General features: G+C 51.4%; 7 protein-coding genes across 10 annotated transcripts; 4 read left to right on the top strand and 3 right to left on the bottom strand.

Annotated features, from left to right (window-relative positions):
• The first annotated feature begins 2732 nt into the window (after positions 1 to 2732).
• LOC104066213 (feather beta keratin) lies at positions 2733 to 19004 on the top strand. Of its 2 annotated transcripts, XR_008447334.1 has the most exons (3): positions 2733 to 2939; positions 3238 to 3924; positions 18940 to 19004. XR_008447334.1 is itself a non-coding variant. In XM_009568787.2 (2 exons), the coding sequence occupies exons 1-2, from the start codon at positions 2748 to 2750 to the stop codon at positions 3550 to 3552; spliced, it is 507 nt and encodes a 168-aa protein (XP_009567082.2). In that variant the 5' UTR covers positions 2733 to 2747; the 3' UTR covers positions 3553 to 3989. The 2 variants fall into 2 exon arrangements, 1 of the variants encoding a protein (XP_009567082.2); XM_009568787.2 differs by lacking the exon at positions 18940 to 19004 and having other exon boundaries at positions 3238 to 3989.
• Positions 5742 to 6924, bottom strand: LOC104066212 (feather beta keratin). Its single transcript, XM_054050697.1, has 2 exons — positions 6769 to 6924; positions 5742 to 6496 (listed from the first exon to the last, which is right to left on the bottom strand). The coding sequence occupies exon 2, from the start codon at positions 6473 to 6475 to the stop codon at positions 6182 to 6184; it is 294 nt and encodes a 97-aa protein (XP_053906672.1). The 5' UTR covers positions 6476 to 6496; positions 6769 to 6924; the 3' UTR covers positions 5742 to 6181.
• On the top strand, positions 7465 to 8689 carry LOC104066211 (feather beta keratin). Its single transcript, XM_054050694.1, has 2 exons — positions 7465 to 7618; positions 7930 to 8689. The coding sequence occupies exons 1-2, from the start codon at positions 7487 to 7489 to the stop codon at positions 8242 to 8244; spliced, it is 447 nt and encodes a 148-aa protein (XP_053906669.1). The 5' UTR covers positions 7465 to 7486; the 3' UTR covers positions 8245 to 8689.
• Positions 10569 to 11797, bottom strand: LOC128849330 (feather beta keratin-like). Its single transcript, XM_054050693.1, has 2 exons — positions 11644 to 11797; positions 10569 to 11331 (listed from the first exon to the last, which is right to left on the bottom strand). Exons 1-2 carry the CDS (start codon positions 11791 to 11793, stop codon positions 11017 to 11019), a joined length of 465 nt encoding a protein of 154 aa, XP_053906668.1. The 5' UTR covers positions 11794 to 11797; the 3' UTR covers positions 10569 to 11016.
• LOC128849332 (feather beta keratin-like) lies at positions 12899 to 14121 on the top strand. Of its 2 annotated transcripts, none has more exons than XM_054050698.1 (2): positions 12899 to 13052; positions 13363 to 14121. In XM_054050698.1, exon 2 carries the CDS (start codon positions 13384 to 13386, stop codon positions 13675 to 13677), a length of 294 nt encoding a protein of 97 aa, XP_053906673.1. In that variant the 5' UTR covers positions 12899 to 13052; positions 13363 to 13383; the 3' UTR covers positions 13678 to 14121. The 2 variants fall into 2 exon arrangements, with proteins under 2 accessions (XP_053906673.1, XP_053906674.1); XM_054050699.1 differs by having other exon boundaries at positions 12929 to 13048; positions 13360 to 14121.
• On the bottom strand, positions 15872 to 17094 carry LOC128849331 (feather beta keratin-like). 2 transcript variants are annotated; one of them, XM_054050695.1, is made up of 2 exons: positions 16945 to 17094; positions 15872 to 16626 (listed from the first exon to the last, which is right to left on the bottom strand). In XM_054050695.1, exon 2 carries the CDS (start codon positions 16603 to 16605, stop codon positions 16312 to 16314), a length of 294 nt encoding a protein of 97 aa, XP_053906670.1. In that variant the 5' UTR covers positions 16606 to 16626; positions 16945 to 17094; the 3' UTR covers positions 15872 to 16311. The 2 variants fall into 2 exon arrangements, with proteins under 2 accessions (XP_053906670.1, XP_053906671.1); XM_054050696.1 differs by having other exon boundaries at positions 15872 to 16629; positions 16949 to 17068.
• On the top strand, positions 17804 to 19004 carry LOC104066210 (feather beta keratin). Its single transcript, XM_054050700.1, has 2 exons — positions 17804 to 17950; positions 18267 to 19004. The coding sequence occupies exon 2, from the start codon at positions 18288 to 18290 to the stop codon at positions 18579 to 18581; it is 294 nt and encodes a 97-aa protein (XP_053906675.1). The 5' UTR covers positions 17804 to 17950; positions 18267 to 18287; the 3' UTR covers positions 18582 to 19004.
• Positions 19005 to 19131: the final 127 nt, after the last annotated feature.

The raw sequence follows: 19131 nt of genomic DNA on the forward strand, positions 1-19131 counted from the left end.
GGTAGAAAACTTCAAATGGAATTGGTGATTCTTCCCCTTTACTCCGCTCTCATGAGACCCACCTGGAGTACTGCGTCCAGTTTGGAATCCCCAATAAAAGAAGCGTATGGAACTGTTGGAACAGGTCCAGAGGAGGCCCACAGGTGATCAGATGTCTGGAGCACCTCTGCTATGAGGACAGGCTGAGAGAGTTGGGGTTGTTCGGTTTGAAGACGAGAAGGCTCTGAGGAGACCTTAGAGTGACCTTCCAGTGCCTGAAGGGGCTACAATAAACCTGGGGGGGACATTTTCCAAGGGCTTGTAGTGACAGGACAAGGAAGAATGGCCTCGAATTGGAAGGGGGAATATTTAGGTTAGACATTAGGAGGAAATTCTTCACAATGAGAGTGGGGAGGCCCTGGCCCAGGCTGCCCAGAGCAGTGGTGGCTGCCCCATCCCTGGAGGGGTTCCAGGCCAGGTTGGATGGGGTTTGGAGCCCCTGATCCAGTAGGAGGTGTCCCTGCCCATGGCAGGGGTGGGACTGGATGGGCTTTGAGGTCCCTTCCAACCCAAAACATTCCATGATTCTGTGATTTTTGAATGAAAGAATGTTTTAGGAAAACATTTCCATTGCTGCTGGAATGGATTCCTTCTTCTACCTCTACCATTGCATTCCAAATGAATTTTCTTTTTCGCTGTACTGAAATCTTAAAATAATAAGCATAAGTATCACCAATCTGGGTGTGATGTTTTGTAGGGTGGATAATTCTATCCCTTCACAGACAGTTTAATTCTTGGTTTGCTGTGGCAGTGGTGCATTAGGCTCTGCTTACATGAATAGAATTAAACACTTCTCTCTTCAGAAACATTTCACACAACAGTATAAAAGATTAAGCGTCAGTCTTCCTTCATCTTTCTTCATTTGGTTTGCCAAAATTACCAACTTAAATTGTATGAATATAGTATAAATGATTGCTTGCTACAGCACCTAAGCAAAGCGTTTGGTTTTCTGTGTTTGGGTATGGTAATAAATCCACCTAAAGTATGTAGCCAAGCAATTGCATGGGGATCATCTCCTCATCTGTTCTCAATTGCTTTAATTTCTTTCCTGAAGGAGAACTGTCTGAATGCTGGAAGTGGACATTCCGGATACCAAATTGTTATCCCAGAACATAAAAACTTAGCATATTACATCCCTAATTAGACCAAGGGAACAAGTTGGGAACAGCTTGTCCGATAGATCCTATCCAGCACCAGACGCTGAACAATGTGTTTCTACTGACAAATGCTTTGTAGAATTATTCTGGTTTGCGTTCAAAGAATCATCAAAGAATCAACAAACAATCATGTTTGTTGTACTAAATTCCTAAGTCAGCATCTCTCAGCACCTGCAGCATTTTTCCCATTGAGTTTCATCTCAAACATTTAATGGGGTGTTTATGGGTCTCGTGCTATCACATTCTTCGCTGCTGTCAGTGCATGGATGATGCAAAGTCCGGTTGTCAAAAGAGTTTTTTCTGTGCTTAGAATCATGGAAAGGTTTGGGTTGGAAGGGACCTCAAAGCCCATCCAGTACCACCCCTGCCATGGGCAGGGACACCTCCCACTGGCTCAGGGGCTCCAAACCCCATCCAACCTGGCCTGGAACCCCTCCAGGGATGGGGCAGCCACCACTGCTCTGGGCAACCTGGGCCAGGGCCTCCTCACCCTCATAGGAAAACATTTCCTCCTAAAATCTCATCTCAATCTCCCCCTTTTCAGCTCAAAACCATTCCCCTGGTCCTGTCCCAGCACTCCCTGACCAAGAGCCCCTCCCCAGCTTTCCTCGAGCCCCTTTCAGTGCTGGAAGCTGCTCTGAGGTCTCCCCAGAGCCTTCTCTTCTCCAGGCTGGACAATACTTCGTAGATGTCTGGACTGTCTAAGGTTTCACAGTGGATTTTAATTGGTATCTTGAATGGGCAATTCACTATGTGCCCAGATGGAAACAACTGACCTTTCTATCTCATTGTCCTTGAACATGAGTTCATAAAGTCTGTAAGCTTTCAGTCTCAGCTCGGTTAGACAGTTCTCAACCTGACTGACGTCAGGAAAGGATTCTCCATTAAAGTAGTTGATTCATTTTCTGAGTCCATGTAAAAACATAAGATTGCCTCCAAGTAGACCTCAGCTTCCTATTGTAAGAAGGAAAAGAAAAAATACTCTGAGTTTCTACAGAAATTACTCTGTGGCTCAAGGGGCAAATATTTCTAAATGTGGCTTGAAGTGAGAAGTTGACTTTGAAGAACACACTTAAAAACATTCTGAAGGGACTGTGTTATGTGTTGAGAATTAAAAGTAGGTGGAGATTCTACAAAATCAGAAGAAAGTGACACAATAAGTTAGAACCCATCACGTGGTTTCTGAAATAAAATGGTTAATGCACACTGAAACTAAATATTTGTTACTATGCAGGGTATGTGACCTATTTAGGCTTTTGTTCTCGACAAGAGATTCAAACTAGACACATAGTGAAATCCTAACAGAGAAAAATACCTGGAAGTGTATTTTCATAAAATGTATGAATTTCCCAACTCTCCACTATTTAAGATGAGCCTCAGGTAATTTGTAAATGACCCTGTGAAAGACAAGCCGGTGACTACAATGACTGAGAAGAAAAAAGGCATCACTTCCTGGGATCACCATAAATGTCTCAATTACCTGAACCAACATGAAATTCATTTAATCTGTATGTCACATAGAAAAAGGCCCTAAGGTGGAGTGGGCATGCCATGGGCAAGGAAATGGGGAGGGAGCATTCCAAGGAGCAAATCAAAGCCTGCTTCAGTAGTAGGGAGCATTTTCCACACATCATTCGCACAAAAGGTGCCCCTTGGCCTGGGGCAGTCTCCACTAGTATAAAAGCCAGTCCAACTGCAGCTCCCTCATCCACTTCTCTTGCCTTCTCCTCCTTGGTGAGCAAAGTAAGTAGCAAGAGCCTTCATCTCTTTCTCTTCTTTGCCCTTTCTGTCTTTCTCTTCTGGCTTCGGTGTAGCTTTTGCTGAGACACCCAATTCCGTACCAAGATCCATCCACTCAGCTCTTTGCCACCATCATGGGAACTGGGAGAAGGTCTTTGGCTTTTGTTTCAAAGTAAAACTTGGGCACCAAGGCTCTGAAATCTTTCTTCTTCCCTATGCAGGCTGACTCTGCGTACAACCCTCTGTGTTTTCTCTCACTAAGCAGGGTGTCAGGTTGTATTTTTGTTACCCTCTCTCCCAGGTGCACCTCCGTCCCACAGCCATGTCCTGCTACGATCTGTGCCGTCCCTGTGGCCCAACCCCACTCGCCAACAGCTGCAACGAGCCCTGTGTCAGGCAGTGCCAGGACTCCCGAGTGATTATTGAACCGTCTCCCGTGGTGGTGACCCTGCCCGGACCCATCCTCAGCTCCTTCCCCCAGAACACCGCTGTGGGATCCACCACCTCTGCTGCTGTTGGCAGCATCCTGAGCCAGGAGGGAGTGCCCATCAACTCCGGGGGCTTCAGCCTCTCTGGCTTTGGTGGTCGCTACGGCAGAAGATGCCTGCCCTGCTAAGGTCGGGCTGGGCGTGCAGTGAACACATCGACCAGGAAGACCAAAGCCACTCACCAGACTGAGGATGGAGCTGCTGGACAGGGTTTCCAGAGTATTTGAGCATCTTCACATCCTCCTATGAAATAGGGAGACAAATACAAGTGTCATCCTGTACTCTCTGGAAACCCAGCCAGCTGATGTTGTCTTCTCCTGCTTTCTTCTCTGCATCATGAGCTCCCCTTGTCTCCTGCTGTCCTGTTCCATGGGTTCATCCTGAAGCAAGTTGAGAAGGGTCCTGTTCATCACCCTCTGTATATGTGTGTGGATTGATGTGTGTCCCATCGCTTTGAAGGGCTGCCTGAGTGTCAGCTGCCCTTGGAGCACCTCGCTCGGGTTCCTTCCAGCACACCCTGCTTTGTCTCTGTCTTTAGACCCATTAAAGTTTATGCTGCATTGTAGCTTGAGTCTCGTTGTGTTCCTTACCTTCTGAGATGCCCAACCAGAACGCTCGATGATATATCACAGTATCACAGCATGACCGGGGCTGGATGGCACTTGCAGAGCTCATCTGGTCCAATCTCCTGCTCAAGGAGGTCAGCCTAGAGCCAGTTGCTCCATATCCAGATGAGTTTTGGATACATCTAAGGATGGAGGTTCCATAATCACCCTGGGCAAGGTCTTCCACTGCTTGGTACAACACACAGTTCAAAAAGTCTTTCCTGGAGCTTTCTGGGTTTCCTTCTGTGCCCATCGCCTCTGGTCCTATCAATGGGCAGCCCTGAAATGAGCCTGACTCCTTCCTCCTTGCACCTTCCTGTGGGGAGAAAGTTCTAGAAACAAAGAATTGTAAGTGAAAACATAGAAAGGGGAATTGTCGTGTAGGAAAATGTAAATGATGTAATTTTGTAAAATGGTGTAAAGTATAAAATGATGTAATGTTGTAAATGTAAGAAAATCGTGGGTTGTAAACAAGAGATAATTGTAGGGCTGCTGAGCTCCTCTAATTGCTGCAGCTGTGGGATCCTGAGAAGTGGCCAATCCCGGGGCAGGTGCTAACGAGGTGATAAGGGTGTAGAAAGCCTGGCATGGCAGGGCAGCTAGGAAAAGCACTCGAAGGAGGAGGAGCTCAGAGTTAGAGCAGCACCCAAGGTAAGATAATTGGCTGCTTCACAAATGGGATCCCATACAGGGGAAAGGTGTGGCTGAATGGATGTGGTGCACTGCTGTGGCTCCGAGGAGATGCCTCACTGAAATGGATTTGTAATCCCTGGAGGAGGCCACAATTTACCTGTGACAAATCCTTCCAAAGTCACCCACGTCCCTCTATCCTGAACTCCAGGCTGGTTGGGTCTCTCCGCAAACCCTTGTGATGCCTTCCGTGGCACCAAAAGGGTTGTGGTGTGCAAGAGAAGCCCAAGGAGCTGCAAAACCAACAACATAGGAGAGAAAAGTAGCCTTGTTTGTAGGTGGAGGTGGCATGTAGTTGGTGATGTAGGAGAGGATGAGCTGCCACATGCTCCACTCCTCTAGAAATGATGTTTAGGCAGTGCATCCCCACTCCTACTTCAAGCAGAGTGAGGGGCACATCATATGCTGCCCCATGTGCTGTGGGAAAGCCTCCAATATCTTTCCCCAGAGCTAAAGCCTTGGCTTGCTAGTCAAGGTTAGCTCCCACCAGGTGTTGATGGTCTTGCAGCCCAGGGCAGAAAGGCAGGAAGACACAGTGGCTTCAGCCTGGATGGATTCTTGCTTTCCTTCCATCCTCTGGTTTTCCAGGGGTGGAGAAGGACTTGTTAAATGGCCTCATTTCGCTGTAATGGGACTTGCAGAGCACTTCAGGGAGGTCGGTGAGTGGCACAGAGAGGTGGTCCGGGTGCAGAAGTGAAGAGTTACAACTCCATGGGAATCTCTCTCACACCGCACATGCATTGAAGCCATGGAGGACATCACTGGGGTTTACAGAGACATGCAACAATCCCGGTGCTCAGGAGCAAAGGAATATGGGTGACTTTGGATGGAGTGGTCACAGGTAAAGGGCAGCTCCCTCCAGGTGACCATTCCAGCTGGACACACACTCCTCATCCACCAAGACTGATGCCAGAGCACCACATCCCTTCAGCCGTGCCTTTGCACTGCACAGCAACCCGGATGCCCCGGGCAGCCCAGGTGAGCGTCCCAGGAGAAAAGGAACACGAGGAGACATCAAGCTCCAATGCAGCATAAACTTTAATGAGTCTAAAGACAGAGACAAAGCAGGACATGCTGGAAGGGACCCGAGTGAAGTGCTACAAGGGCAGCCGGCACTCGGGCAGCCCTGCACAGCAATGGGACACACATCTTCAATCCACACACATATACAGAGGGTGAGGACCCTTCTTGATTTGCTTCAGGATGAACCCACAGAACAGGACAGCAGGAGACAACTGCACTCAAGGACTCAGGATGAAGAGAAGAGAGCAAAAGAAGACAACAACATCAACTGGCTGTGTTTCCAGAAGCAAGGATGGCACCTGGGTTACCTTCCTCTTTTTACAGGAGGGTGTGAAGGTGCTCAGCTCCTCTGGAAACTCTGACAAGATGCTGTGTCCTCAGTCCGGTGAGTGGCTTCGGTCTTCCTGGTCGATGTGTTCACTGCACGTCCAGCCCGACCTTAGCAGGGCAGGCATCTTCTGCCGTAGCGACCACCAAAGCCAGAGAGGCTGAAGCCCCCGGAGTTGATGGGCACTCCCTCCTGGCTCAGGATGCTGCCAACAGCAGCGGAGGTGGTGGATCCCACAGCGGTGTTCTGGGGGAAGGAGCTGAGGATGGGTCCGGGCAGGGTCACCACCACGGGAGACGGTTCAATAATCACTCGGGAGTCCTGGCACTGCCTGACACAGGGCTCGTTGCAGCTGTTGGCGAGTGGGGTTGGGCCACAGGGACGGCACAGATCGTAGCAGGACATGGCTGTGGGACGGAGGTGCACCTGGGAGAGAGGGCAGGGGAAGAACAGGCAGCGTGTGAGGCACAGCCTGACACGCTGCATAGGGAGGAGAAGAGCTTTGGATCTGCAGTCCCCAAAAGTGGCTGCAAATAGAGGCAAAGACCCTCTCCCATGTTGTCCCCCAACAACAGAGAGAACGGAGATGTTTGGCCACCATTTCGGAAGAACAGAACTAAAGTGAAGTCTCGTTTGAATCCAGAAGACAAAGAGTAAAAAGAGAAATAAGAAAAAAGAAGAAGGCTTTTCCTGATTACCTTGTTCAGAAGAAGGAGAAAGCTGGAGAAGTGGATGAGGAAGCTGCAGTGGGACTGGCTTTTATACTGCAGGAGACCACCCCAGGCCCAGCAGCACCCTTTGTGCTTGTAATGTGTTTCCCAACAGGCTCATCTTGCATGCAAAACACAATCATTAAAGAAATGTGGCATTTATTTGTGCCCTGCAATGCTGCCCTTTCATTTCCTTCTCCATGACACATCCTTTCAGCCACACAGGCTCCTTTCAAGTCACAGAATTAGAGTCCTAAATGTTTCCAGGGGTCGTAACACGTCAGCATGGCACAGGCAGAGATGACGAGTGTCCCAAGCAGGAAGGTGGTGCCAAACCCTTGCCTTGAGGGCCTCCAGACCATGAGGATGAGGGACTGATGTTGCTGACCCTTGCATGTGGCAGTCCAGGCTGAACAAGTCTCAGGGTTATGAGGATATGTGCCAAATTCTTCAGGAAAGACTTTAAAGTGAGGCCCTGGAGGCAAGGGTCTGCCACCACCTGCTTGTGTGGGACACTCCTTGGCTCTGTCTGGACCATCCACCTGTGCTGACACGACGTCCCCTGGAAACATTTTAGCCTTTATGAGTGTGACTTGAAAGGAGCCTGTGTGGCTGAACGCGCGTCATGGACAGGGAAATGAAAAGGCAGCTTTGCAGGGCACAAATAAATACTCCTTTTCTTTAATTGTGATGTTTTGCATGCAAGATGAGCCTCTTGGGAAACACATTACATGCACAAAGGGTGCCTCTGGGCCCCGGGGCGGTCTCAATGAGTATAAAAGCCAGTCCAGCTGCAGCTCCTTCATTCACTTCTCTTACCTTCTCCTTGGTGACCAAGGTAAGTAGCAAGATCTTTCATCTCTCTTCTTTCTCCTTTTGCTCTTTGGTTCCTGCCTCCACTGTGTCTTTACCTCAGTTATACCATTCTGAGACATTGCCAGTCTCTTCCTTTCTCTTTGCCACTCTCGGGGGAGAAGGGAGAACATCTTTTTCTCTCTTTGCAGGTCTCTATTGGGGACTATGGCTGTAAAACCTTTTTTCCTCCCTATGCAGCTGTCGCTGCTCCAAGCCCGTGCTCTTTCTCTCACCCATCAGGCTGTCAGGCTGTGCCTCACACGCTGCCTCTTCTTTCCCTACCTTCTCTCCCAGGTGCACCTCCATCCCACAGCCATGTCCTGCTACGATCTGTGTCGCCCCTGTGGCCCAACCCCACTCGCCAACAGCTGCAACGAGCCCTGTGTCAGGCAGTGCCAGGACTCCCGAGTGATTATTGAACCGTCTCCCGTGGTGGTGACCCTGCCCGGACCCATCCTCAGCTCCTTCCCCCAGAACACCGCTGTGGGATCCACCACCTCCGCTGCTGTTGGCAGCATCCTGAGCCAGGAGGGAGTGCCCATCAACTCCGGGGGCTTCAGCCTCTCTGGCTTTGGTGGTCGCTACGGCAGAAGATGCCTGCCCTGCTAAGGTCGGGCTGGACGTGCAGTGAACACATCGACCAGGAAGACCAAAGCCACTCACCGGACTGAGGATGGAGCTGCTGGCTGGGGTTTCCAGAGTATTTGAGCACCCTCACACCCCTCCTATGAAATAGGGAGAGAAATGCAGGTGCCATCCTTGCTTTCTGGAAACCCAGCCAGCTGATGTTGTCTTCTTCCTGTGCTTTCTTCTCTGCATCATGAGTCCCTGTTGTCTCCTGCTGTCCTGTGCCATGGGTTCATCCTGAAGCAAGTAAAGAAGGATTCTGCTCATCAGCCTCTGTATACATGTGTGGAACAAAGACGTGTGTTCCATTGCTGTGAAGGGCTACTTGAGTGTCAGCTGCCCTTGCAAGTAGTCTGGCCCGGGTCCCTTCCAGCACATCTTGCTTTGTCTCTGTCTTTAGACTCATTAAAGTTTATGCTGCATTGTAGTTTGATGTATCCTGTGTTCCTTTTCCCCTGGGGTGCGTAGCGAAGCTCCTGAATGGGACAACACAGAATCACAGTGTGACTGAGGCCTTAAGTGTTTTCTGGAGTTCCTTTGATCCAACAGCTTTGCTCATAGAGGTCAATCTAGAGCCAATTGCTCCAGGTCCAGACAGCTTTTGGTTAAGTCCCAGGATGGAGATTCCATAACACCCCTAGGCAAGGCCTTCCAGTGCTTGGTGCCTCTCACAGTGCAAAGTGTTCCCTGATGTTCAGTTGGAGCTGTCAGTGTTTCCTTCTGTGCCCATTGCCTCTACTCCTACCAATGGATGACTCATAAAAGAGGTTGACTGGCTCCACCTCAAACCTTCCCTTCAGGTATTTAAATACTTGAATGAGGTCCACCTCCCCGAGGCTGCTCTTCCCAGCTCTCAGTCATTCCTCATGGGTGCAAGGCTCCAGTCTTTAATCTGTGTGGCCGTTTGACTCTCTCAAACATGTCCTGCACTGAACATGGCGCAATACTTCTGGTGTGTCCTCATGAGTGCTGAGTGAAGGGGAAGAATCAACTCCCTCAGCCAGCTGGCAAGACATGGCCTAAAGCCGCCCAGGGTACCATAGTCGGCTGCGTTCCAAATGAGATCCCACATGGGGTAAAGGAGTGGCTGAAAGGATGGGGTGCACCTGTAACCTCTTGAGGTGATGCCCAACTGAAATGGTCACCTGGAGGGGACTGGCCTTTATTTGCAACAAATCTATCCAAAGTCACCCACACACCTGAACACCGAGATTGTTGGGTCTCTGAGCAAAGCCTTCAGATGCCTACTGTGGCACCAAGAGGTTTGTGGAATGTCAGAGAAGCCCAAGGAGTTGTAACCATTCACTCTGCTCCCAGGCCACCACTCTGTGCCACCCAACAGTCACTCCTTGGGCGTTCCCACAACCTATGGCCCTCGACAGTGAAGTCACGGCACTTAGCAAGTCCTTCTCCATCCCTGGCACACAGAGGAAAGAAGGAAAGCAAGAAAGGAAGGAAGAAAAAGGAAGAAAAAGGAAGAAAAAGGAAGAAAAAGGAAGAAAAAGGAAGAAAAAGGAAGAAAAAGGAAGAAAAAGGAAGAAAAAGGAAGAAAAAGGAAGAAACCACCCAGGCTGCAGATATTGTGTCTTCCTTTCCTGTCTCCCCAAACTGCAAGACTGTGGACATCAAGGAGGGAGGTGTCCTTGCTTGTGGGTGAAGTTGACATGTAGCTGGTGATGTAGGAGAAGACAAGCTGCCACATTCTCTAGAACTCCACAGGTGTTCTTTTGCCCAGTGCACGCAACTCCTGCTTCAGGCAGAGTGAGGAGCACCTCATGTGCCGCCCCATGTGCTGTGGGAAGCCCTACAGTGTCCTTCCCCCGAGCTAAAGCTTTGACTTTCTAGTCAAAGCATTCACTTCAGTGCCGCGCGTATCAGGTCACAGGAACTCCCGAACAGTGAACGTGCAGCCCTGCCAACATTGATGGGTACTTCAGAAAGGTAGATGGGTGGCACAGAGAGGTGGTCTGGATGCAGAAGTGAAGGGTTACAACTCCATGGGAATCTCTCCCACACCACACATGCATTGGAGCCATGGAAAACATCACAGGTGTTTGCTGAGACATGCAACAATCCCGGTGCTCAGGACCAAAGGAATATGGGTGACTTTGGATGGAGTGGTCACAGGTAAAGGGCAGCTCCCCCCAGGTGACCATTCCAGCTGGACACACACTCCTCATCCACCAAGACTGATGCCAGAGCACCACATCCCTTCAGCCGTGCCTTTGCACTGCACAGCAACCCGGATGCCCCGGGCAGCCCAGGTGAGCGTCCCAGGAGAAAAGGAACACGAGGAGACATCAGGCTACAATGCAGCATAAACTTTAATGAGTCTAAAGACAGAGACAAAGCAGGACATGCTGGAAGGGACCCGAGTGAAGTGCTACAAGGGCAGCCGGCACTCGGGCAGCCCTGCACAGCAATGGGATACACATCTTCAATCCACACACATATACAGAGGGTGATGAGCAGGACCCTTCTTGATTTGCTTCAGGATGAACCCACAGAACAGGACAGCAGGAGACAACTGCACTCAAGGACTCAGGATGCAGAGAAGAGAGCAAAAGAAGACAACAACATCAGCTGGCTGTGTTTCCAGAAGCAAGGATGGCACCTGGGTTACCTTCCTCTTTTTACAGGAGGGTGTGAAGGTGCTCAGATTCTCTGGAAACTCTGACAAGATGCTGTGTCCTCAGTCCAGTGAGTGGCTTTGGTCTTCCTGGTCGATGTGTTCACTGCACGTCCAGCCCCACCTTAGCAGGGCAGGCATCTTCTGCCGTAGCGACCACCAAAGCCGGAGAGGCTGAAGCCCCCGGAGTTGATGGGCACTCCCTCCTGGCTCAGGATGCTGCCAACAGCAGCGGAGGTGGTGGATCCCACAGCGGTGTTCTGGGGGAAGGAGCTGAGGATGGGTCCGGGCAGGGTCACCACCACGGGAGACGGTTCAATAATCACTCGGGAGTCCTGGCACTGCCGGACACAGGGCTCGTTGCAGCTGTTGGCGAGTGGGGTTGGGCCACAGGGACGGCACAGATCGTAGCAGGACATGGCTGTGGGACGGAGGTGCACCTGGGAGAGAGGGCAGGGGAAGAACAGGCAGTGTGTGAGGCACAGCCTGACAGCCTGATGGGTGAGAGAAAGAGCACGGGCTTGGAGCAGGCAGAGGCTACATAGGGAGAAAAAGACCCTTTGGAGCTGCAGTTCCCAACAGGGACCTGCAAATAGAGTCCAAGAGTCCTTCTCCCACCTCCCCCGAGAGCGGCAAAGAGAAAGGAGGTGACTGGCCACAGTCTCAGAAGGATTTCAGAGGAAGAGTTGAGGCCAGAATACAGGGAGTAAAAGGAGAAATAAGAGAAAGAGATGAAGGTTCTTGCTACTTACCTTGGTCACCAAAGAGGAGAATGCAAGAGAAGTGGATGAGTGAGGCACAGCTGGAGAGGATTTTATACTCATCCAGACTGCCTCAGGACCAGGGGAACTCTTTGCACATGTAATGTGTTTACCAACAGGCTCATCTTGCATGCAAAACATCACAATTAAAGAAAAGGGGTATTTATTTGTGCCCTGCAATGCTTCCTTTTCATTTCCATGACATGGCCTTTCAGCTACACAGGCTCCTTTCAAGTCACAGTTTAAGAGGCCAAATGTTTCCAGGGGACATGACCTGTCAGCATAGGCAGATGGTGCAGTCAGAGATGAGGAGCTTCCCACCCAGGCAGATGGCGACAGACCCTTTGCCTCCAGGGCCTCACTTTAAATTTTCTCCTGCTGAATAGGGCAGGTCTCCTCATAACCCTGAAGTTCCAGCTTGGACAGCCACGGGCAAGGGTCAGCAGCATCAGTCCCTCGCCCTCATGCTCTGCTCACTCGCACTGAATTAGGCATCACTTTGCCAAGCAGGGCTCCTCTGCTCTTGGCTTTTAGACTCTTTCTTCAAGCTTGGCTCTCAATAGAAGTTTTCCTCCCTCTTTTGCATCTTCTGTCTTTCCCAAAGACTGGCTGGTCTTGCTGCCCCATGCACTGTGGGAATCCCTGCAGTTCCCCAGAGATAAAGCCCTGTCCGCCTGAAAGACAGCTTCTGCCAGCAACCCCTGCTCTGCCCCGCTGTGCAGGACGGCCCTCAGGAAACACACCCTCAATTGACATCCACAATCTACGCCAAGCTGACATATTCACATCTCATGGGAAGCTTTCCAAGCTTTTTGCAGTGTCTGTGATTGAGCTGGTCTGTCGGCTCAAAGAAGAAGTGTTTGGTACTCTTGAGGATGAAGAAGGAATCACTAGGAGACCTCCACATTGACCTTGGAGGGGCAGAGGGAGTAGGCGCTGTGTGTCATGTGTGCGACGCGTGGCAGTCCAGGGTGAACCCTCAAGGTTACGAGGAGACCTGCCCCATGCAGCAGCAAACACTTGGAAGTGAGGCCCTGGAGGCAATGGATTGGCATCACCTCCATGGGTGGGACACTTCTCATCTCTGACTGCACCATCTGCCTATGCTGACGTGTCGTGTCCCCTGGAAGCGTTTTGGCCTCTAATACTGTGACTTGAAAGGAGCCTGTGTGACTGAATGGGCGTCATGGACAGGGAATGAAAAGGAAGCATTGCAGGGCACTAATAAATACCTCATTTCTTTAATTGCGAAGTTTTGCATACAAAATGAGCCTGTTGGAAAACACATCACATGCCCAAAGGGTACCTCTGGGCCTGGGGTGGTCACTGCCAGTATAAAAGCCGGTCCAGCTGCAGCTCCCTCATCCACTTCTCTTGCCTTCTCCTCTTTGGTGAACAAGGTCAGTAGCAAGATCTTCCATCTCCTTCTCTTCTTTCTCCTTATGCTCTTTGTCTTCTGGCCTTGACTGAGTCTTTACCTCAGCCATAGCCTTCTGAGACCACAGACAGTCACCTCTGCTCTCTTTGCCACTTTGGGGGGAGATGGGAGAGGGTCTTTGGCTCTGCTTGAAGGGCCCTGTTGGGAACTGCAGCTCCTAAGGCTCTTTTCCTCCCTGTGCAGCCTGTACCTTCTCCAAGCCCACGCTCTTTCTCTCACCCATCAGGCTGTGCCTCACTCTCTGCCTGTTCTTCCCCTGCCCTCTCTCCCAGGTGCACCTCCGTCCCACAGCCATGTCCTGCTACGATCTGTGCCGTCCCTGTGGCCCAACCCCACTCGCCAACAGCTGCAACGAGCCCTGTGTCAGGCAGTGCCAGGACTCCCGAGTGATTATTGAACCGTCTCCCGTGGTGGTGACCCTGCCCGGACCCATCCTCAGCTCCTTCCCCCAGAACACCGCTGTGGGATCCACCACCTCCGCCGCTGTTGGCAGCATCCTGAGCCAGGAGGGAGTGCCCATCAACTCCGGGGGCTTCAGCCTCTCTGGCTTTGGTGGTCGCTACGGCAGAAGATGCCTGCCCTGCTAAGGTCGGGCTGGGTGTGCAGTGAACACATCGACCAGGAAGACCAAAGCCACTCACTGGACTGAGGATGGAGCTGCATGTTGGAGTTTCAAGAGAATCTCAGCACCTTCACACCCTCCTGTAAAAAGAGGAAGGTAACCCAGGTGCCATCCTGTGCTGTCTGGAAACACAGCCAGCTGATGTTGTTGTCTTCTTTTGCTCTCTTCTCTGCATCCTGAGTCCTTGAGTGCAGTTGTCTCCTGCTGTCCTGTTCTGTGGGTTCATCCTGAAGCAAATCAAGAAGGGTCCTCACCCTCTGTATATGTGTGTGGATTGAAGATGTTTGTCCCATTGCTGTGCAGGGCTGCCCGAGTGCCGGCTGCCCTTGTAGCACTTCACTCGGGTCCCTTTCAGCATGTCCTGCTTTGTCTCTGTCTTTAGACTCATTAAAGTTTATGCTGCATTGTAGCCTGATGTCTCCTCGAGTTCCTTTTCTCCTGGGACGCTCACCTGGGCTGCCCGGGGCATCCGGGTTGCTGTGCAGTGCAAAGGCACGGCTGAAGGGATGTGGTGCGCTGGCATCAGTCTTGGTGGATGAGGAGTGTGTGTCCAGCTGGAATGGTCACCTGGAGGGAGCTGCCCTTTACCTGTGACCACTCCATCCAAAGTCACCCATATTCCTTTGCTCCTGAGCACCGGGATTGTTGCATGTCTCTGTAAACCCCAGTGATGTCCTCCATGGCTCCAATGCATGTGCGGTGTGAGAGAGATTCCCATGGAGTTGTAACTCTTCACTTCTGCACCCAGACCACCTCTCTGTGCCACTCACCGACCTCTCTGAAGTGCTCTGCAAGTCCCATTACAGCGAAATGAGGCCATTTAACAAGTCCTTCTCCACCCCTGGAAAACCAGAGGATGGAAGGAAAGCAAGAATCCATCCAGGCTGAAGCCACTGTGTCTTCCTGCCTTTCTGCCCTGGGCTGCAAGACCATCAACACCTGGTGGGAGCTAACCTTGACCAGCAAGCCAAGGCTTTAGCTCTGGGGAAAGATATTGGAGGCTTTCCCACAGCACGTGGGGCAGCATATGATGTGCCCCTCACTCTGCTTGAAGTAGGAGTGGGGATGCACTGCCTAAACATCATTTCTAGAGGAGTGGAGCATGTGGCAGCTCATCCTCTCCTACATCACCAACTACATGCCACCTCCACCCACAAACAAGGCTACTTCTCTCTCCTATGTTGTTGGTTTTGCAGCTCCTTGGGCTTCTCTTGCACACCACAACCCTTTTGGTGCCACGGAAGGCATCACAAGGGTTTGCGGAGAGACCCAACCAGCCTGGAGTTCAGGATAGAGGGACGTGGGTGACTTTGGAAGGATTTGTCACAGGTAAATTGTGGCCTCCTCCAGGGATTACAAATCCATTTCAGTGAGGCATCTCCTCGGAGCCACAGCAGTGCACCACATCCATTCAGCCACACCTTTCCCCTGTATGGGATCCCATTTGTGAAGCAGCCAATTATCTTACCTTGGGTGCTGCTCTAACTCCGAGCTCCTCCTCCTTCGAGTGCTTTTCCTAACTGCCCTGCCATGCCAGGCTTTCTACACCCTTATCACCTCGTTAGCACCTGCCCCGGGATTGGCCACTTCTCAGGATCCCACAGCTGCAGCAATTAGAGGAGCTCAGCAGCCCTACAATTATCTCTTGTTTACAACCCACGATTTTCTTACATTTACAACATTACATCATTTTATACTTTACACCATTTTACAAAATTCCATCATTTACATTTCCCTACACGACAATTCCCCTTTCTATGCTTTCACTTACAGTTCTTTGTTTCTAGAATTTTCTCCCCACAGGAAGGTGCAAGGAGGAAGGAGTCAGGCTCATTTCAGGGCTGCCCATTGATAGGACCAGAGGCGATGGGCACAGAAGGAAACCCAGAAAGCTCCAGGAAAGACTTTTTGAACTGTGTGTTGTACCAAGCAGTGGAAGACCTTGCCCAGGGTGATTATGGAACCTCCATCCTTAGATGTATCCAAAACTCATCTGGATATGGAGCAACTGGCTCTAGGCTGACCTCCTTGAGCAGGAGATTGGACCAGATGAGCTCTGCAAGTGCCATCCAGCCCCGGTCATGCTGTGATACTCTGATATATCATCGAGCGTTCTGGTTGGGCATCTCAGAAGGTAAGGAACACAACGAGACTCAAGCTACAATGCAGCATAAACTTTAATGGGTCTAAAGACAGAGACAAAGCAGGGCGTGCTGGAAGGAACCCAAGCGAGGTGCTCCGAGGGCAGCTGACACTCAGGCAGCCCTTCAAAGCGATGGGACACACGTCTTCAATCCACACACATATACAGAGGGTGATGAACAGGACCCTTCTCAACTTGCTTCAGGATGAACCCATGGAACAGGACAGCAGGAGACAAGGGGAGCTCATGATGCAGAGAAGAAAGCAGGAGAAGACAACATCAGCTGGCTGGGTTTCCAGAGAGTACAGGATGACACTTGTATTTGTCTCCCTATTTCATAGGAGGATGTGAAGATGCTCAAATACTCTGGAAACCCTGTCCAGCAGCTCCATCCTCAGTCTGGTGAGTGGCTTTGGTCTTCCTGGTCGATGTGTTCACTGCACGCCCAGCCCGACCTTAGCAGGGCAGGCATCTTCTGCCGTAGCGACCACCAAAGCCAGAGAGGCTGAAGCCCCCGGAGTTGATGGGCACTCCCTCCTGGCTCAGGATGCTGCCAACAGCAGCGGAGGTGGTGGATCCCACAGCGGTGTTCTGGGGGAAGGAGCTGAGGATGGGTCCGGGCAGGGTCACCACCACGGGAGACGGTTCAATAATCACTCGGGAGTCCTGGCACTGCCTGACACAGGGCTCGTTGCAGCTGTTGGCGAGTGGGGTTGGGCCACAGGGACGGCACAGATCGTAGCAGGACATGGCTGTGGGACGGAGGTGCACCTGGGAGAGAGGGCAGGGGAAGAACAGGCAGCGTGTGAGGCACAGCCTGACAGCCTGATGGGTGAGAGAAAGAGCGTGGGCTTGGAGAAGGTACAGGCTGCACAGGGAGGAAAAGAGCCTTAGGAGCTGCAGTTCCCAACAGGGCCCTTCGAGCAGAGCCAAAGACCCTCTCCCATCTCCCCCCAAAGTGGCAAAGAGAGCAGAGGTGACTGTCTGTGGTCTCAGAAGGCTATGGCTGAGGTAAAGACTCAGTCAAGGCCAGAAGACAAAGAGCAAAAGGAGAAAGAAGAGAAAGAGATGAAAGATCTTGCTACTGACCTTGTTCACCAAAGAGGAGAAGGCAAGAGAAGTGGATGAGGGAGCTGCAGCTGGACCGGCTTTTATACTGGCAGTGACCGCCCCAGGCCCAGAGGTACCCTTTGGGCATGTGATGTGTTTACTAACAAGTTCATTTTGTATGCAAAACTTCACAATTAAAGAAATGGGGTATTTATTTGTGCCATGCAATGCTTCCTTTTCATTTCCGTGTCTGTGACATGCCCTTTCAGCCGCTCAGGCTCCTTTGAAGTCACAGTAGTTGAGACTGAAATATTTCCAGGGGACATGACATGTTGACACAGTCCAATGGTTGGAGACAGGGCTGGAGCTCTGGGGAAAGGCACAGCAGGGATCCCACAGTGCGTGGGGCAGCAAGACCAGCCAGTTTTCAGGAAAGAGGGAACATCCGAAAGAGGCAGGAAAACTTCTGCTGAGAGCAATGCTCAATCTCAGAGAGAAAGTCTAAAAGCCAAGAGCAGAGGAGCACTGCCCAGCAAGGTGATGCCTATTTCACTGTGAGTGAGCAGAGCGTGACAGTGAGGGACTGATGTTACTGCACGTGGGAGTCCAGGCTGGAACCTCATGGTTAGGAGGAGACCTGCTAAATTCAGCAGCAAACATCTTAAAGTGAGGCCCTGAGGGCAAGGGTCTGCCACCAGCTGCCCAGGTAGGACATTCCTCATCTCTGTCTGGACCATCTGCCTTTGCTGACATGACATTTCCCCTGGAAACGCTTTGGCCTTTATTAATGCGACTTGAAAGGAGCCTGTGTGGCTGAATGAGCATCACGGACAGGGAAATGGAATTGCAGCATTGCATGAAACACAAGCTATGTCCCCATTTTTTTAATTGTGATGTTTTGCATGCAAGATGAACTCGTTGGTAAACATATTACATGTGCCAAGGGCAGCCTCTGGGCCTGGGGCAGTCTGGACGAGTATAAAAGCCAGTCCCGTCGCAGGATCCTTCATCCTACTGGCTTGTCTTCTCCTCCTTGGTGAACAAGGTGAGCTACAACATTCTTTGCCTGTTTCTTCTCATTCTCCTCCTCTTCTTTATCTTTGAGACCGAACTGGGTCTTTGCATTTGTGTTGCATTTACTAAGAGCATTTTTCCTTGGTCCTGATTCCAGCATCTCTGACAAGAGATGGTGTGAGAAGGTCTTGGGCTTTCTTTGCAGGGGAACCATGGGGTCAGGGCTCCTAATCCAATCTTCTTCCCTGCACAGCATGTCCCTGCCTCCCATCTTGTTCCCTTTCACCCATCAAACTGTCAGGCTGTGCCTCACACACTGCCTGTTCTTCCCCTGCCCTCTCTCCCAGGTGCACCTCCGTCCCACAGCCATGTCCTGCTACGATCTGTGCCGTCCCTGTGGCCCAACCCCACTCGCCAACAGCTGCAACGAGCCCTGTGTCAGGCAGTGCCAGGACTCCCGAGTGATTATTGAACCGTCTCCCGTGGTGGTGACCCTGCCCGGACCCATCCTCAGCTCCTTCCCCCAGAACACCGCTGTGGGATCCACCACCTCCGCTGCTGTTGGCAGCATCCTGAGCCAGGAGGGAGTGCCCATCAACTCCGGGGGCTTCAGCCTCTCTGGCCTGGGTGGTCGCTACGGCAGAAGATGCCTGCCCTGCTAAGGTCGGGCTGGACGTGCAGTGAACACATCGACCAGGAAGACCAAAGCCACTCACCAGACTGAGGACGCAGCTTCTGGTCAGAGTTTCCAGAGGAGCTGAGCACCCTTACACACACCCTCCTTTACAGCCATCCTGTGCTGTCTGGAAACACGGCCAGCTGATGCTGTCTTCTTCCTCTACTTTCTTCTCTGCATCAAGAGCCCCTGTTGTCTCCTGCTGTCCTGTGTCATGGGTTCCTCCTGAAGCAAGCTGAGAAGAGTCCTGCTCATCACTCTCTGTATAAGTGTGTGGAAGACGTGTGTCCCGTTGCTGTGCAGGGCTGCCTGAGTGCCACCTGCCCTTGGAGCACCTGGCCCAGGTCCCTTCCAGCACGCCCTGCTTTGTTTCTGTCTTAAGACTCATTAAAGTTCATGCTGCATTGTAGCTTGATGCCTCCTCATGTTCCTTTCCTCCTGGGACGCCCAGCCAAGCTGTGCAGGGGAAAATGGGGTGTTTTGGAAGGGAGAAGGGTGGGCTGATAAGGGCCTCCATCATGCCTGAGTATGGAAAG

Source organism: Cuculus canorus, chromosome 28 (assembly GCF_017976375.1).
Source record: "Cuculus canorus isolate bCucCan1 chromosome 28, bCucCan1.pri, whole genome shotgun sequence".
NCBI classification, from domain to species: Eukaryota; Metazoa; Chordata; class Aves; order Cuculiformes; family Cuculidae; genus Cuculus; species Cuculus canorus.

Excerpts from the sequence above, each read along its gene's own strand:
- LOC104066211 (XM_054050694.1), top strand. The coding sequence starts at position 7,487 with ATGAGCCTCTTGGGAAACACATTACATGCACAAAGGGTGCCTCTGGGC. Across the intron at positions 7,619-7,929 it reads CCTTCTCCTTGGTGACCAAG|GTGCACCTCCATCCCACAGC; the intron begins GTAAGTAGCAAG and ends CTTCTCTCCCAG.
- LOC104066213 (XM_009568787.2), top strand. The coding sequence starts at position 2,748 with ATGGGCAAGGAAATGGGGAGGGAGCATTCCAAGGAGCAAATCAAAGCC. Across the intron at positions 2,940-3,237 it reads TCTCCTCCTTGGTGAGCAAA|GTGCACCTCCGTCCCACAGC; the intron begins GTAAGTAGCAAG and ends CCTCTCTCCCAG.
- LOC104066210 (XM_054050700.1), top strand. The coding sequence starts at position 18,288 with ATGTCCTGCTACGATCTGTGCCGTCCCTGTGGCCCAACCCCACTCGCC.
- LOC128849332 (XM_054050699.1), top strand. The coding sequence starts at position 12,944 with ATGCCCAAAGGGTACCTCTGGGCCTGGGGTGGTCACTGCCAGTATAAA. Across the intron at positions 13,049-13,359 it reads GCCTTCTCCTCTTTGGTGAA|CAGGTGCACCTCCGTCCCAC; the intron begins CAAGGTCAGTAG and ends TGCCCTCTCTCC.
- LOC128849330 (XM_054050693.1), bottom strand. The coding sequence starts at position 11,793 with ATGTTTTGCATGCAAGATGAGCCTGTTGGTAAACACATTACATGTGCA. Across the intron at positions 11,332-11,643 it reads TCTCCTCTTTGGTGACCAAG|GTGCACCTCCGTCCCACAGC; the intron begins GTAAGTAGCAAG and ends CCTCTCTCCCAG.
- LOC104066212 (XM_054050697.1), bottom strand. The coding sequence starts at position 6,475 with ATGTCCTGCTACGATCTGTGCCGTCCCTGTGGCCCAACCCCACTCGCC.
- LOC128849331 (XM_054050696.1), bottom strand. The coding sequence starts at position 17,053 with ATGCCCAAAGGGTACCTCTGGGCCTGGGGCGGTCACTGCCAGTATAAA. Across the intron at positions 16,630-16,948 it reads GCCTTCTCCTCTTTGGTGAA|CAGGTGCACCTCCGTCCCAC; the intron begins CAAGGTCAGTAG and ends TGCCCTCTCTCC.